General features: G+C 39.7%; 1 protein-coding gene across 3 annotated transcripts in view; it reads left to right on the forward strand.

Moving 5' to 3' along the window:
• FAT1 (FAT atypical cadherin 1) overlaps positions 1-18,298 on the forward strand; it is a 170,293-nt gene that overhangs the window by 62,464 nt on the left and 89,531 nt on the right. For all 3 annotated transcript variants that reach the window (XM_069095620.1, XM_069095638.1, XM_069095628.1), the window contains exon 3: positions 10,180-10,494. In XM_069095620.1, coding sequence (XP_068951721.1) covers positions 10,180-10,494 — 315 coding nt within the window. The remainder of the gene's footprint in view (positions 1-10,179; positions 10,495-18,298) is intronic.

Below are 18,298 nucleotides of genomic sequence, written 5' to 3' on the forward strand. Positions count from 1 at the left end.
TATGTATATATAGTCAATTAAGAAAAATCCTAATCAGTTTTCCTCCTTTTTTTCCCCTTTTATTTTCTCCTTCTTTAAAAAAAAAGAAAGAAAAAGCCCTGTTATGCACATGAATAGTCAAAATAAATCCCCACATTGGCCATATTTATAAAAGTTATGTCTCAAACGATACCCTGAATCTCTCTCAAGAAGTAGGTTGGTGTGGTTCATCATGAGTCCTTTGGAATCATGGTTGGTTATTCCACTAATCAGAGTTCCTAAGTCCTTCAGAGTTGTTAGTCTTTATATAGTACAGGGTGTCTAAAATCTTTGTGTCATTTAATAGCTTAAAACTGCACTAAGACTTTTGAAACACCCTGGTTTGTTGTCATAAATTGTATAAGTTGCTCCCCGGTTCTGCTTTCTTTATTCTGCAGAAGTTTGTCAAGTCTTCCCAAGTTTCTCTCAAACTGTCCCTTTCATCATTTCCTACAGCACTGTAGTTATATATAGTCAATTATGGAACTGTGAAGATGTGATCTTCTGTAGACTTAGCATCTGTGAAAGCCTGTTGGCCATACTTTCATTAAAAATACTTTTGATATGAACAGAGACCATTTTCTAAAAGATTATTACAGAGTTGAAATGGTAGTTATAAAGCTATTAGTCACTAATCTTTTCTCCATCTCAGTTCATTTGCCACTTCTGATACTTTGTGCTAATGTGGCATAGGGGCAAATTACTTGTCCATTCTGGCTGGGCCTTAATTTCATAATTTGTTAAACCAGGTGATCTAAGATTCTTTCCATCTCTGGAACTTTCATATTCTTCCTCTTTTTTTCTCCCTTCTTCACTCCCTTCCCCTCCTTTCCTCACTCCCCCTCTCTCCCTTTCTCTATAAAGATAGATATCTATATATCTTTTCCCCATCCTTTTGTAATCTTTCTTTCAACTCTTAAAATTTAGTATCTGATTTCTTATAAAATTTTGTAGTAATCTTCTATGTATTTGTGTCACAACTCCTCTCCCCATTAAGCCTTTATTTCTTTCTACTTTCTCATCTGGCTTTCTTAATGTAATGGGAATGCAGATTTGGAAGATCTTCCCTGCCCCTAGGCTAAAGTGCACCTGAAGCCTGGGGTGGGAGGCTTGTTTTTCAGTAGATACTTTTTGATTGGCCAGTGAGTCAACAAGGTTGTTACATTCTCTGAGCCAGGAGAAGGCTATATAAGCCCTGATGTGTAGCTTTGTTTTGGGGGCTCACTTTGAGAAGTGTTCTGTGATTTGATATGGATTCTGGGAAGCCGTTGTCCGGAGGCCCCCTGGCTTTGAAAAACCCAGATGTGGAAACCCAGATGTTGACTGGGTATGGATGTAATGGTTGGACAGTTTGAAATCTGTCTACTAGATCTGTTTGTCTTGATAATTCTGCCTGTATACTTTGAAGTTCGGGGTGCTGACCTTTTTCCCCTGAACAAGGTAAACGATACATGTCTGACTGATTAAAGTAAGCTTGTTAACCCATTTTGAGTTGCTTTCCTTTATCAAAGCAGATCTAAGAACCTGTGGTGGCAGCAAACCCTGAGGAAGTGCTTGGGGTGCTTGCTGCTACACTTAAATACCAAGGTGAGTATCCAAATGCAGCCATTTCATTCTCATTGGATGAGACTAAGCCCCAGAAATACTGGCACTTCTGTTCCTTTTTGTGGCCATTAGTTTTCCTTCCAGTTCTATCTCTAAATGCTTTGGGGAGTAATCTGGCTTATTTAAGTCTCTCACCAAGCTTTCTGCTTTCTTGTTTTCCCCTCCCACTGCTATCTCATGTTTTATGAGTTCATGCTGCTCCCAATCTTCCTTCAGGACCATCCTCCTTCAGAATGTTTGGCCAGTGAGCTTATGCCCTTGACTACCATGTCTCTGTCTACTTGACAAGGAAAACAAATATTTTGTGGTTGAGGCACTTTCTGGGCTTATCATGGCCTTTGTAATAATTTCTTAGAAAACTAATAAAGTTGACATTTTTGTGACACTGTTTTTTCAGTCTTTTACTCAGAACAGCCTTCTGAGCTAGTTAGGTATTGCTGTATTGTTAACACCCATTTTACAGGTGAGGAAACTGATGTACTGAGCAGCTGAATAACTTTTCCAAGATCATATAGTTAGTCACTCTCAGAGCTGGGATTTGAACCCAAGGCTCCAGACTCAGTTTCTAGCAGGCTTTCAGAGATTGAAAGCAGTGAGAAAAAAAATTTTTTTGGCAGCTACTTCACCTCAGTTCTTTTAAAAAAGAAATTTTAATTATATTGAAGTTTTGTAGCTTAGCTGAGATTTTAGAATTAAACCTAGTTAGGATCCTTTACATAAGTATGCAGCTTGGTCCGTTTGCCCATTGGATGGGCTGTATTCAAGTTATCAGCACCATTAGTCAACAGTAGTCAGTGGTAGAATGATTTATTCCTGGAAACTTGTGTATTCCTGTTGAATCATTTATTTGTACGACCAACTTTATACTGTTGTATGTACAACTGTGCTGATATCCAGACTGGGAAAACAACATCAGCCTACATTTAATACCCTGGTTTTGTAATACTGGCATTAATGAATCCTTCTAGAAAGAAAACGTGTGATGAATTCAGCTTTCAAGTGTGTTGGCATAGGAGATGAAGTTCTATTTTAAATTACGCTGTGTGTTTGTTTTCCGCTCAGTTCCAGTTATGTGTCTGAATGCATTTCAGACAAGTTTCCATAGTGACATCTGGTGGTGGTCTTGAAATCCTCAATAGTATGTTTGGAATGAGAGGCATTCTTGCTTAATAATTCAAGATTTTGTGGCTCTTTGGAATTACTTCCTCATATTGTATTAGTTGTTTCCTCCCTAACCCACCTTCTGCCAAATGCCACCCTTGTCACTTCAGAATCACACAGCTAGTTATATTGGAATTTTTAATAATATAATCCTATTCATATAATAGACTAGGTCAGATTTTTCTTTGGTGGGCACAGTATAACCTCCTGTGATTTTCCACCATTGATACCTCTCTTTCCAAGAATGAGACTGTGTCCCTTTGCCTACCTCTCCCATGTTTTCTGTACCTCCTCCTTTCTTTGGAGAATTCCTTGTGCTTTAATGATTCAGGCTTTTACTCAGCCTGGATCTTAAGCTTCTAATTACATTCAGTCCTGTCCAGACTCCTGCCTCGAGTCTCTTCCTGTACTTCTCTGCCCAAACTTTCCATCAACTCAGTCTAACCCCTATTAGTTTCTGCCTCAGAAATGCCAAGAGGAATGAATAATGAAGAGATGCAGATAGGAACAGATTTTTTCTACAAAGCTGCAGATTTGGAGAGGAAGGAAGCAAGGAGATAGAGGAGGAATGCCTAGATACTCATGAGTGTGCAGGAAGATATGTATTTAAGAATGAGGGTGGCAGAGGGGTATGTATGTTTGTGAGTGAGAGAGAGACAGAGAGACATGGGAGGGGAGGAGAGAGAAGTGGAACTTGAGAAAGGGTCTGTATGGGGGAGAGTATGACTCTAAGACAAAGTGTAAATGAAAGGAGTCAGGAGAAAAGGAGGATCATAGATTGAGATAAACAGAAATGAGACTAGAACTGAGATGTGCCATGCTTCTAATCTTCTTGGTTCACAAGCTGACACTTACCCTTGACCCTTTCCTCCCTAAGCATATCCAGTCTCTGCCATCTCTTATTGATTCTGTTTCTACAGCTTCCCCTCCTATTCATGTAATCTTTGGACCCTCAGTCTCCTCTTACCAGGACTATTTCAGTAGCCTTCTCATTGGCTTCTGTGGCTCTTGTCTCTTCTGTCTAATACATTGTCCATGAGCTGCCAAATTGATATGCCTAAAACAGTGATATGATCATGTAACCTCTATTAAGATATCTTCAGTGACCCTCTGTTACTTCTAGGATAAAATACGGACTCCTCAGCCAGACATCTAAAGCCCCCCACATTCTCCCTCCTATGTCCCTATGTTTTCATTCCTACTTCATGTACTCTTGGTTCAGATCAAACTTTATTGTTCAGATCAAACTTTGTGGCTCCGAACACCAACATTCCACCCCTCTTCCATCACTTCAGACCCATGGTTCTCTGCACTCTTTCATTTTCATAGAATCTGTTGCTTTTCTCAGAGCATAACTCAGGTACCACCTGCTACATGGGACCTGTCCTGATCTCTCCAGTTAATATAATTAAATATAATTAATACTAATATTACCTCCCCTTTCTCTCTCTCTCTCTCTCTCTCTCTCTCTCTCTCTCTCTCTCTCTCACACACACTCACACACACACACACACATGCACACACACTCATACACTTATTAACTTAGTACTATGTCCCACATATTTATACTTACTTATCTTTTATGTTTATCTGTTCATGTCAGTAGAATGTAAATTCCTTGGGTAAGAATGTAAGGTCTTTTTTTTTGTTTTGTTTTTGCCTTTGTACCCCCAGGACCTAGTACAGTCTCTTATACATAGACACTTAACAAATGAATGTTTATTTGTTGAACGATTCTAGAACAGAAGACGAATTTCCTAATCATTTTGTTTCCACCTTTGAGTGGACTCTTAGAACTACAGATTCTTCCTATCCACCAAACTTAGGATCTTGTTAGGGCCCCCGAAGACTTCTCTTCCATAGTCCTTTAACAGCCTCATCAGCCTGAGAGTGTATGGGCATGTGTATGCTGTTGTTTTTCCTTTGCTTTTTGAGAACCAGAGACCATTTTGTTTTTTATCTGTGTCTTCCCTGGTGCCTGATACATTGCTGACAACATAGTAGGCTCTTTTTGATTGTTTCATTTTCTAAAAAAAAAAAGTTTAATTGATGCTTCTAGATTTTTTACCTCAGTTTCTCCCTGACATTGATGCTTCTCCCTTCCCCTTTCCCTCAACCCCTGTAAGAAAGGAAAACAATGAAAGAAAACCACCCAACATGAGAGTGAAATCTGGAGTATGTACACGTGGTCCAAATCCTAGCTCTGTGACCTTGGTTAAGTCAAGGCTCCCTTGGTTCCCTCTTGTGCAGTTTGAGGGAGATAGGCTAGTTAGCTGCCAAGGTCTCCAACTCTATGGTTCTTAACCTGAGGGTGTATAAACTTATTTTGATTTTTTTAAATAACTATTTCAGTTTAATAGATTTCCACTGTCATCCATTTTGTTCTGTGACCTTTCACCTTTTTACTGAGACAAGGAATATGTGCTTCATTCTCTTCTCTGATAGTCTTTCTACTACAGCACAACACATAAGTTCATAAAAAATGGAAAATCCCCAAGTCTCCTAACTCTCATTGAGAGACAGATATTACATACATATGTGTATCCATTAACATCTATTTGAATGTAGGCATGTATCTGATTTGAAAAATATGAGTGAAATATGAAATTATTTTTTATCATAATTGGATAAGATTCTGTTTCTTGGGAGCTATTGATACGTATGCTAATAAAGAGCCATTTTTTTTAGGGGGATGAAAAGCAAAAAATAGTTGGCAACCTAAGTGATTAGAGCACTAATCTTCAAAAGGAGAAGAAATGGAAGTATCCACATACTCTGACTTCTTAGAAAATTTCTAATACCTTCCCTGTCAAGCAAATTATATGATATTGTTGATGCCTTGGCAAAGAACTAAGACTAGCATATGTTCATTTATTATGCTTGCATATCCTTCATTTTGATGTTTGGAAAATCTCATCTATTTCATCTGCCTCATATTTTTAGAGAGAGAAATAATGCCCTTTTGTTATCATTCTCTGAGTCCCTTGATGTAGGTGACTGGGGTGACTTTGTTGTGAGGAGTTACTGTGTACACACCTGTTTACACTCTAAAGGAACTAAGAAAAGGACAGTTTTCTTATTCCTGAATCATAGAGTTAGGGCTGGAAGTGACTTCAGAGTTCTGCTAGTTCAACCCTCTCATTTTACAGAAGAGGAGACTGAGGCAAAGTGAGGTTAAAGTAAGGTAAAGGGTACTCTTTTCCTAAATCCATAACTTTCTACTACTCAGTACTGTTTAGGGGAAAAAATACACACTGATAGGGTTAGAGTTTTGCTCTGACAATTTTAGACTAGGGCAAACAGAGCAACTATTTTCCATGTTAGGCTCTGTTGCTTTTGCGAGGCATTGTGGAATAGTAGATTGCATCAAGAAAAACCTCAGTTCAAATCCGGCCTCAGACACTTACTAGCTCTGTGACCCTGGGTAAGTCAGGTCACTTCCTTGGACCTCCTTCAGCTCTGTCCTGTGCAATTTGAGGAAGTTGGATTAGTTGGCTGCTAAGGTCTCTTCTAACTCCATATCAAGGGTTCTTGACCTGGGGGTCTGTGAACTTGCTTAAAAAAATTTTTTTAAAGATATATAGGCAATGGGATATAAAAATCCATCTTGCCCTACAAGAAAGCAAGAGGGAAGGGGATAACGGGGTAAAAGAAGGAAGGGCACACTGGGGGAAGGGGTAATCAGAATATATGCCATTTTGGGGTGGGGGAAGGGGAGAGATGGGTAGAAAATTTGGAACTCAAAATCTTGTAAAAATAAATGTTGAAAGCTAAAAATAAATTCTAAAAAAATAATTCAAGTAACAGTTTCAGTTTAATTGATTTCCTCTATAATCTCTTGTGTTTTATCTTTTTTTTTTTTTTTTTTTTTTTTTTTTGGAGAGGGGAAGGCAGGGCAGTTGGGGTTAAGTGACTTGCCCAAGGTCACTCAGCTGGTTAAGTGTAAAGTGTCTGGGGCCGCATTTGAACTCAGGTCCTCCTGACTACAGGGCTGGTGCTCTATTCACTGTGCCACCTAGCCACCCCCTTTGTATTTTACCTTGTGCGTTTAAATTGTGAAAAGAGGTCTATATGCCAGACTACCACAGGAGTTGAGGACACAAAAGATGTTAAAATATTTTTCTCTCAAACTACTGTTCCCTGATTCTTTAATTACTTTGAGCTTAACCATTTATAAGGGAGGCACTGTAATATCTTTTCATTCTTTTTTTGTTGTTTAGTCCTTTCAGTCCTTTCCCACTCCTTGTGACTCCATTTGGGGTTTTCTTGGCAAAGATACTGGAGTTATTTGCCACTTCCTTCTTCAGATCATTTTAGATATAAGGAAACTGAGGCACAGGGTTAAGTGATTTCCCCACGGTCACACAGCTAGCAAGTGTCTGAAGCTAGATTTGAACTCAGGAAGATGAGTCTATCTATGTTCTATCTACTGTACCACCTAGCTGACCTTCCTTTCTTTAGACACTGATAAGAATTAGTGAAATGTCATTAAATGTGATTATACTTCTAAATAATTGTGTTCTATTCTCCCTCCATAAAGAGGTTTATTAACTTTTTCAGGAACTGAGACCTGCTTTCAGCCATTTAGTAATTAAAATAGTCCAGTGTTCTTTTCACAATACTGTGAATGCTGTATCTGAGGGGGATAGATTGGAGGGTAGGAATTGGTGAGTGTGACATGGTTGATGGATTTCCCCCAAAAGCATGGATTCTTATCTGGGTGTGGGTGGGGTGTGAGTAAATGTGTGTGTGTGGGGTGATGGATTTTCCCCCCGAAGCATGGATTCTTATCCATGGGTGGGTGGGTATGTGTGTTGGGGGGAGAGGGTGTGGGAAAAGAGAGAGAGAGAGAGAGAGAGAGAGAGATGGATGGACGTCTTTGACAGTCTAGTGAAACCTATGGATCCCATCTAAGAATAACATTTTAAAATCCTTAAAATAAAAGGCAGAGGATTACAATAGAAACCATTGATATGGAAATGCAACTGTCAAAATACTTTTGAAAGTTCACTGACCTCTTAACTCCAGGGGTTATAATGCCCCTGCTGTACATGCTGAAAAGGATGCTGATGTTCAGAGCATTGGTGGTGCTCTAAACTGGGAATCTAGCCCCTTAGACCTGGAAGATCATCACTTTCGGAATTAGTAAACAGCTTACTACACAACCAGCTGTGAGAGATAAGGATAAGGAGTCTGGTAAGGTCATAGAATGTTGGTGGAAATGGAGCATTTGGGAAAACAAAGAGTCACTGAGAAGAAGGTTAGTAATCTAGCTGAGAGGCACACAAATGCCTAAGGCCAGATAGGACTGAGTACACAGTCAGGGAGCCTAGAACAAGCATTTCAGGGCACACAGCGTAGCCAGCACTCAAGTAAGCAGGCCAGGTTTGGGTTCCAAGAAAGCAGCCCAGGGCAGGCCAGAACAGTTGGGTAGTGGGAGTTCCAGTAGAGAGATTGGTTTCAGAGTCCGGGAGATCAGCCGAGACAGATTGGTCCTATTGGACGTGCTTGCAGCTGTTGGTCATAGGAAAGTGTCGCCTTGTTCTTGGTTCTGGGATTATGCTACCTGCTGCATCTAGGCAGGTAATGTTTCCTAGTTGTGTGCCAGCAGACCAAGTGAGGCAGAGCTTTACAGGTGCCAGAGGGGTTCTGAATAAAGCAGAGATAGGGGGCTAGGACTTTTGTGGAGTCCTAAAAAAGGATTAAAAAAAAACACTCAGTTCTAATGCCGAGAAATAATGCCTTTTGCGTCATTAATTTAATTATTTTGGAATTACTTGTTCATGCTTTTATAGAAAGTACTGCATTTTCTGAACATAATTGAAAGTAATTTTAAATAACACTGCAACCTAAAGGGAATCTTTCAAACTAGCCAAGTGACTACCTGGGCTCCCTATAGCAGCGCCCCTGGTTGCATTTCTAACTGGGGGGTGGGATGGTAGGTGGGGAAGGCTTTGGGGAAGAGGAGGCATTGACAATTTGGATCTTCAGACGTCTTACTCTGGATGATATGGAGAGAACTTATAAAGAAATTACATCTTTTTCATATTAACCTGTTAGGAGTAGGTCATAGAAGCAGTGAAGCAAGAGGAAAATAATAAAGATCCTATCTGCCTTTGGGGGTGACATTGTTGAGATGCTGGTAGCTGTTTGACTCCCCTGGGGTATACAGGGATGTTCTCTGGTTTATTCATCATTGGTCTTTATAAGAACAGTATCAACTCCTTCCCCTCCCCCCCCCATCATTTTCTCCTCCTCCTTAAGTCTTAAAATGCACTTATCAGTAGTATAAATATAATTAGTTCTATGATTTTCAGCTAGCTTGTCAACTTGTCTAAAATCACAGAGCAAGTCAGTATCCTGGGCAGGATTTGAACCCAAGCCCAGTACCCTTTCGAAGCTGCTTCTGTTGCTGCTGTGCTCTAGCCCTGGCTCAATCTCCAGACATAGTCTTGAGTCCTCTTGGGATGGCAGAGGGGAGCCTCGATGTGAAATTCTAATCCCAGCACCAACATTTATTAAATGTGTGCACATGAGCAAATCACTTAACCTCAGAGTTTTGGTTTCCTCATCTGCGGGGACAGGCGTAATGGACCTATGATTTCCCTGGTTCAGGGAATTCTAGGTGAGGAAGCTCCCTCCATCTATGCCAGTGAGTGAGTACCTTCTTTTCAGCTTACACAGGCTATCCCAGAAGTCTTAGTGCAGGTGAGACTTATACTGTCTCTCAAGTTAATGAGTCATGTAGGACACTGAGGGAGGTGTTCAATGACATGCCCGGCATCGTAAAGCCAGTATGTCTCAGGTTTTGAGTACAATTCTTCCTGGCTTTGAGACTCACTCTCTACATGACGCCAGCCTGCCTTGATTTTTATGTCCTGTGAAATGGGGATAATAAGACTGGTTTTAGAGTTGCTTTGAAGAGAAAAAAAAAAAACTTTGTAAAGCAAAATTTTCAATGTAACTATAAGTAATTATTACCAGAATATATGTCCTCCAAAGTTTTTTTTTTAACTTTCATTCACGTCTAGTGTGTGGTCCTGTAATTGAAGATTTCCTTCCGTAGTCTACTATAGGCACATTACCACATTTATTAATTTCCCTATCATTAGGAAAGGCTGGGATGTTTTATGATGGCATGTTAATTATATTCTATTCAGGGCTTCACGTTGGGGTTCCGCCTACTACAGAGCAGGCATATCAAATGAAAACCTACAAAGGCTGTCCTGCTCACTTCTCTTCTATGCACTCTCTTTCCCCCAGCCCCAAGCAATAAGCACATTTGTGATCCATTTGTAAAACTGTCCCATTGTGAAACTTTTTGAAGTGGTGAGTAAAGGTTGCTGGCTGACTTTCTGAATGGTGTTGAATGTTTCTTCTCTGTTTTCTCTCCAGGTGTCATAGAGACTGCCGAAAAGTTGGACCGTGAGACTGTCTCCCATTACTGGCTGACAGTGTTTGCAACAGACCAGGGTGTTGTACCTCTTTCATCATTCACCGAGATCTACATAGAAGTGGAGGATGTTAATGACAATGCACCCCAGACATCAGAGCCGGTTTATTATCCAGAAGTCATGGAGAATTCGCCCAAGGATGTGTCTGTTGTGCAGATTGAGGCTTTTGATCCGGATTCTAGCTCCAGCGACAAGCTGACCTACAAAATAACGAGTGGAAATCCACAAGGCTTTTTTTCGATACATCCCAAAACAGGTATGCACAGACAGTGATTTTAAACTCATTTTTATGCTTTAAAAGTAGAAAGTGCTCTTCCATACGTTACCTCAATACTCATTCAGCATCTTTGATGGACACCAAGTAAGTCTTGTTCACTTTTTTAATGGAGAGGAAATTGTGACTCAAAGAGAGGTTAAATCATTGACCTCAGTCTTAAGGGTATCAGGAGTAGGACTTGAACCTTGATTGTCTGCCTTATGGTCCCTTGCTTTTCCTGTCCTTGCCCACTGTCAGACATAGCAGAAAGAAGGGAGATAAATTTGAATTTGCTTACAGTAAACTTTAAGATCACAGAACACTTTGTGTTGGGGTGTGGTCAGAGAGGGAGTAGGCAGAGAGATTTGGTAGTCACGGGTCTTTCAGTGACAGCTGACAGTTTCATCATCTTCTTGAATACTCAGGTGTCATTTTTTTCTGTAAAGCTATTTTATAACATTTCTTATTAGGGGACTTGTATTTTCAGATGAAAACACTTTATCTTCTGGCTTGGAGGCTGTTGCTGTTTGTAGGATTTATCTCTGATAGAAGAGTATTATCAGAAGAATTGAGAGGCAGCATGAAGTGGGTACCAAGCCAGACTTGGAGTCAAAGAATCCTGGGTTCAGGTCCTTCTTTTGATCATTATTGGTTTTGTGACTTTAGGCAAATCACATAACTTCTCCATTTCCTAAGCAGCTAAGAATTTAAGTTGCCAAGTGGAATAGGTGAAAATTTCCTCATCATCATTGCTTATACCAATGAGCTCAAAGATCCAACCTCTGTCCCCTAGAGGAAGTGAGTCTAACTTGACCATGATGTTGCCTTTAGAATTTGCTGGTTTTGCTCTTACAAGGGGTTTGCACGTCAGCCCACAGCGGGCTACAGAACTTCCTCCTTTTTGCAGTCAGCACAGATTTGGGGGTGAGAAAGGAGGGAGAAAGACTTTCTGCTACAGCTCTCGCGTTGTTTGTCAGCCATCTATCCAGAAATGTTAACCGCACGCTGTGACATGACAGTGGATAGCACAGTTTATTTGTAGAAAGAAGGGGGGAAAAGCTAGTTAGCAGATTAATTACCTTCAGTAGATCTAAGCATTGAACAGCTTGGTTGGCCTCACTGTTAGAATCCACATGGCATCATCTCCTGTCTTTCTCACGCATCCTCCCAGTAGGTCAGGATATGAAAGATGATGTTTGTTTAAAAGTCCTTGCCACATTATTGGGAGCCCTTCTGAGTAAAGGCATCTAACAATGTCTAATTGAGATGTACAAGCAATCTGTTGCCATTTAATTTGACTATTTACTTTTTTTTTCTTTTAATATAATGATAAATAGACTATTTACTTTTTTATAGACACAGGAGGTTTTTGCTTAGTCTGATTATTTTGAATACTCATTCAAAGAAGCAAGATGTCCCAACTGGAAGGTATCTTAGAGAGCAAGCAGGCCATAATGGAAGTAAAAGAATAAGCATTTATTTAGTACCTATTATGTGCTAGGCACTGTTGAGTGATTTGCAAATATTGTCTCATTTTATCTTTACAACAGCTCTATGAGGTAGGTGCTATTATTCCCATTTTACAGTTGAGAAAATTGAGGTAGGCAGATGTTATATGACTTGCCCAGGGTTACACAACTAGTAAGTGTCTAATTTGAACTCAGATCTTCCTTACTCTTGATCCAACACTGTTCACTATACCACCTAGTTGCTATGATGGAAAGGTCAATGAATTTGGAGAGAGAGAGAGAGAGCACAGTACTGTATAGTAAAGTTAGCATAGGGGTTTTTTTGGAATGCAAATTTCTTTTAGAATTTTTTTTGTAAAGTTGAATTTTGTGTAATGTGAATTTAGCTGAAGTGAGAACTGACGGTATGTGAATAATTGGTATTGGTACAATATCCCTTTCCATGTTGCCTGTGTCTCCCAGGGAAGATCCTAAATTCATATTTGGTGCATGTTTAATAGTTTCATCTGAAAATATGAATAGCTTCCCCAGCATTAGAGTTGACCATTTCTTATACTGCCTGATTCATGTAGTTGTAACCCACAAATTATACTTAGGGTTGCATATTCCCCAAAGCTTTGTTCTAACCTAGCTCTTAAAATGCCGTGTACAAGCAGCATAGGTTAAGAGTATTTTCCAGAATTTTTTGAGAAGTTTTTTTTTCCCCATCTTATTAGATTTTAATTCATTGTTATTTAAAATCAAAACCAAAAACCACAGTAGCAACAATTGATTTGGGCAATGAATAATTACTGACATTTTAAAAGGAAAATTTTATGGTGGATACATTTTGGCTTTTATATTACCATTATTTTTAGATAATCTACACACACCATTTGATTTCTCCCTTGTACCAAAGAAGGAATAATTCAGTGAATACAGCCATATAACCATTGCTGTGACTGAGGCTGATAGCATTTTGTCCTTCCCAATTTCTAGGGTGGGATGTTTCTTGTCTTGTTTTCTAGGATCATTATTGGTTTACAGTTATCCAGACCTTGATTTTTTTTTATTTGTTTACTTTTTCGTGCTAATTTTATATATTAGTCTGGTTCTCATTATCTCGCTGCATCAGTTCATAAAAATTTTCCTGTTTTTCTCTGAATTCCTCATTTCTTACTGCACAACAATATTCAATTACATTCATGTACTCCAGTCCAGCCATTCCACAATGGATAGGTTCCCACTTTGTTACTAGTCCTTTGATGCCTTAGAATTGCTCATATTAGAAATTCATAGCCCTTTTAGAAGAAGACCCCTTCTTATTCTTTTGGGGGTGGAGGACTCGAATTAGGGCTTGTTGTTTATACTGGGGTCATAGAGATCGAGCTGGAAGGAACCTCAGAAACCATGTAGTCTAGCCCTCTCATTTTTCCGATGATGAAACTGAGACCCAGGAGGCAATAGGGAAAGAAAAACCAATCCTTAGGGGAAAAAAATCACTAAAGCTCTGCTGATTTTAGCAGCATAGATGTATATCACATTTCACTATACAGTGACAGACTTTGTACTCTTGATTGTATTATAAGGTTAGATGACATGAGTGCTTTAGAGGTTTAAAAATAGAAGGAATTTTGAGGAAGGAGGATGGTGGCCATTTTGAGTCAAGAAAGAGAAATTAGAAGGGAAGACCTTTGAGGTGCAAAGAAGAGAAAGAATTCTTTTCTCCATTCAGATTTGTTTACTAATAACCCACTAATGTTATATTTCCCATGCATCTTGTTTCCCTTCTCAGATTAGTATGAGTTACCTAGGGGAAAGGGCTCCTGTTTCACATTCAGACCATTTCCCCAAACCATACAATGGTTGCATAATATACCCTCCTGGAGGAAGCAAAGAAATAAAAGACAGTCTGTTGGCTGGGATTGCCAGGGAGAACTAGGGAACCTCCATTGTCCCCAGGGTCCTTGTAAAATGGTGGCGGCTCCTCTGTGCTGTCATGCCTTTGAACACCCACGTGATTTATGTTGGCTGGCCCACTCCCTTTGAGTATCTGCATTTTAACAGCTCTCAAGAGAAAACTTCCTCCTGAGAATTCTAAAGCACTAACTTCAGTGAGAACAAATCTTCCCCAGGAGTCAACAGGCTAACTTTGGAAAAGAGAGCAAATGTAACTGGCTGGCAAGACAGGAGGGGATGTAATTTGTTAGGTTTCACAGGTGAGGTTTATTTTTCCCCCCAATCTTAAGGTAGGTGATAGAGGAGAAGAACATCACAGTTACATTGAATTAATTACCTGTTAGTGAAAGTTGTGTATTACATTTCCAAGGTTGACTTTATCATACTTTACCATACTAAGGTTAGAAAATACTTAGCTTTCTTAAATTCAGTTTGTTTTCAGTGAAGTAAGAAAGAAGAGATATGTTTGTACTTAGGGATACTTCAGTGGCATAGGAGAAGTAGTTTCATTATGTCTCACTTTTAAGAGATCGTAAACCATCCAGCAAAGGATATGGTAATGATCCCCACCTCCACCCCTCCACATTTAAATTTGTTAGTGGGGGGCGGCTAGGTAGCACAGTGAATAGAGCACCTGCCCTGGAGTCAGGAGGACCTGAGTTCAAATTAGGCCTCAGACACTTAACACAAAAACTAGCTGTGTGACCTTGGGCAGGTCAACCCCAAATTGCCCTCCAAAAAAAGCAAAAAATAAATAAAAATAAATAAATTTGTTAGTGGTTTCTACCTCCATAAAATTTTATAAACACCAGGACTTTGTCTTTGAACCAAGGAAGGTCTTTGAAAACTACAGGAGGCTTACATCTGATACAAAAATGTGGTCAGTAACCAGCTGGAAGTTTAGTGGCAAGATGATCAAAATAAAACAAACAAAAAAAAACACAACAAAAATCATCACAGAAGAAGGTGGAGTTAATTAATTGATCATGAAGCATCTTGGTCACCTCAGAAGTATATTAGCTCATCCTATACTGACTTAGGTAGGAAATCACTGGACTTAAATGTGAGAAGATGTGAATGATCATTTCAGCTTTTCTTCATTTCTTGAGAAGAAATCATATCTAAATCCTGGCAGTTTATAAAATAAAAAACCCTTACAGAGCATCTCAGTTTCTGTTTCGTGGATGAAGAAACTGAAATCTAGAAAGTTTAAAATTTTATCATACAAATTAAGTAGCAAGCTAGTGGCAAGGCTGGGACTAAAACCAACATCTCCTGGTTCTCACAGTCCAGTTGTCTTTCTTTTTATATCCGTGAACTTAGAAGTACTGTCAAGTTTTCTCAAAGTGTTGGCCTGGGAGTCAGGGATGCCTGAGTTCAGATACATAGTTTTCTTGCATCGGTGCCCTTACTCTCACTCTCCCTGACTTGTTCTTCCTTACATACATTCCTCCTCACTCATCTCCTTGCCTTTTCTCCCACTGTCCCCTTTACCTTACCCTCTTCTCAGCATCTTCATTTCCTAGAATGCTTGGCATCTTTCAAGATTCAACTCAAATGCTACTATTTAAAGGAGGCCCTTTCTGCTCTGCCCAGATGGTAGTATCTTCCCCTACCAGCTGGGCAGAGCAGAAGGGGCCTCCTTTAAATAGTAGCATTTGAGTTTACCTTCCATACATCTGGATGTATTTTATCTGTACCTATTTAGATACTTCTTTTCTCCCCCATTAGAATGTAAGCTCCTTGAGGGCAGGAACTGCTTTCAATTTTTCTTGGCAACTCTAGCACTTAGCATTGTGCCTGATAAGTGCTTGATAAAGTCTACTTGTGAATTGATTGACCCCTATTAAGTTTCAACTAATTGGATTTGGTTTACTTTCTAGGTTTCAGATAAATCTTTTAAAATCCCACATCTTTCTTAAAATTTATTTAGCTTTCTGTTCCAGCTTGTGTCATCTTAGAAATCTTGTAAACATGTGTACCTTCAATCAGATTATTAATGAAAAATGCTGAACAGATCAGGGCCAGAGATAGCCCAGCAGCAATCCAGTAGAGAATGTTCTCCATTATTCACTATTCTTTTTTTGTTTGTTTGTTTTGAAGGAGGGAAGGCAGGGCAATTGGAGTTAAGTGACTTGCCCAAGGTCACATAGCTAGTAAGTGTGTCAGATGTCTGAGGCTAGATTTGAACTGAGGTCTTCCTGACTCCAGGCCTGGTGCTCTATTCACTGCGCCATTTAGCTACCCCTATTATTAATCACTGTTTTTAAGATCCAGTCAAACATTTCCACAATTACTACCTTCATTATCATTGTCTAGCCTGAGTCTGTCTGTCTGTCTCTCACTCTCTTTCTCTCTCTCATCCAAAAAGATATTAAGAGAAATTTGTCAAATGCTTTGCTAAAATCTGGGCCAATTCTGTCTACAGTATTCTCTTAATTTAGTAGCCTAATCACCCTGCCAGAAAAGGAAATATTCTATCCCCTTTCCAGTTGCCCCTTATCTGCCCCTTTACAAATGGATTCTGAAATTTTGCCAGAAACTAACATGAAATGCTTCAATCTGTGTTGAAGCATCTGTCTTCTTCCCATTCTTGAAATCTAGTGAGACATTTGCTCATTTCCTGTCTTTGGGCACATCTTCCCTACTCCATGTTTTTCAGATGTGAATGAGAACAGTTTAGCAATGATCTCTTCAGTTTTTTTCACCACCTTGGGGAAATCATCCAGGCCTAGTAAATTTAAATCAATTCACTGAAGACAGGCCTAGGTACTCACTATTTCTTTGTTTACCTTAGGATTTCAATATTATTGACAATATTTTGTCCTCTCTTTCCCAGCCTGCAGATGATTCTTCTTAGTAGGGAAAACAGAAGCAGAATGAGATTTTGAATTTTCTACCCTTTTTTCTCTCACCTGTTACTCTCTTCTCACCCTTGTCCTTCATCATCCAGAAAGACCCTTTCTTTCCCTTGCTTACAAACTTTTAATGCTGCCTTTAACCTTACTGACTTAATGGTTAGAGGATCTGGCCTCTTCTTAGTTCCCCATCTTTTTTTTTTTCCATTTGCTCTATGTAACTACTAGAAGAGAGATTGGACTCTTGACTTCATTACAATAGGGACTTCTTAGATGTAGAAACTCTGTCTCTGCCAGTCTAAATTTAAAGTCTTAAAGAGTTGCCTAGGGCACTGAGAGATGAAGCCAGTAGTTATGGATCTGTGCCCTGAAGGCCTGCTGGCACCTTGCTGTTTCTCTTAATGTATGTATCTTTTTAACATCTTAAATGATCTGTGTGATCCTTTGTGTAGGAAGGTCTCTTTATACAGATTCCTTTTTCTTCCCTGTTAGAATCATTTGTGTTTGTGACTCTTTGTTTTTAGTAATTTAATCATTATTTTGTTTTTTTTGAGAGATTTTCTGTCCACCTTGAGCTGGCTCACCTTGTAGAATCCAAGGCCACAGGATCCTACTAAACAGTTCTCAAAACTTCGGAATCTGTCATCTCAAAGGGCAGCTAGGTAGGTGACTCTGTGGATAGATTTCCAGACCTGGAGTCAGGAAGACTCATTTTCCTGAGTTCAAATCTGACCTCAGACACTTACTAGCTGTGTGACCCTGGGCAAGTCACTTAACCCTGTTTGCCTCAGTTTCCTCATCTACAAAATGAACTGGAGAAGGAAATGGCAAACCACTCCAGTATCTTTGCCAGGAAAACCCCAAATGGGGTCACAAGGAGTTAGACACAGCTGAAACAATTGAATAGTAATGACAAACCCCTGCTTACTTGTCCTAACGTCTAAGATGGTATGGTCACTTCCTTCCAACATGTGTACCTCTTTGTTAGGATCAGTTCCAGAGTAGCCCTATTCCTTATCCTTTCTTCTGAAGGACGAAGCCTGAGCAAGTGAATGATTTCTAAACTGTTATACTTTCTTTCTCTTCCTAGTAGAGCAGGACAGAGACCATCAGCCAGTGTCTGAATAGTTGAAGCTTCTCATTACTGTTCCAGCTGAGTCACTTTTTAAATCTGCTCTCTCTAGGTTCTCCAGCCCCTTCTCTGTTTCTTTTGCTGAACCGTGAGCTGTGTCAGACCGATTAACTGTAGGTGAAGCATCAGGCACTTTCCTAGTCTTCTTCTCTGTCATCTGTCATGTCCTTTCATGACCCCCAGATTCAACCTATTTCTTTCTTTTTAACTCCAGTCCCACTTCACAAAGTGCCCACCCATACGTTCCATGGTGTTTCAAACTCAGCATGTCTGAAACACACCTCGGTATCTTTTCTTCCAAACCCACCCTTCCCAAGTCATCCAGGTTCACCACTGCAGTATTCTCCTTGACTCCTGGCTCTCAGTCACCACACACACACACACACACACACACACACACACACACA

The sequence above is a fragment of the Petaurus breviceps genome, unplaced genomic scaffold, assembly GCF_028583685.1.
Source record: "Petaurus breviceps papuanus isolate PSGF00001 unplaced genomic scaffold, PetGlider_PUasm1.0 126, whole genome shotgun sequence".
NCBI lineage: Eukaryota > Metazoa > Chordata > Mammalia > Diprotodontia > Petauridae > Petaurus > Petaurus breviceps.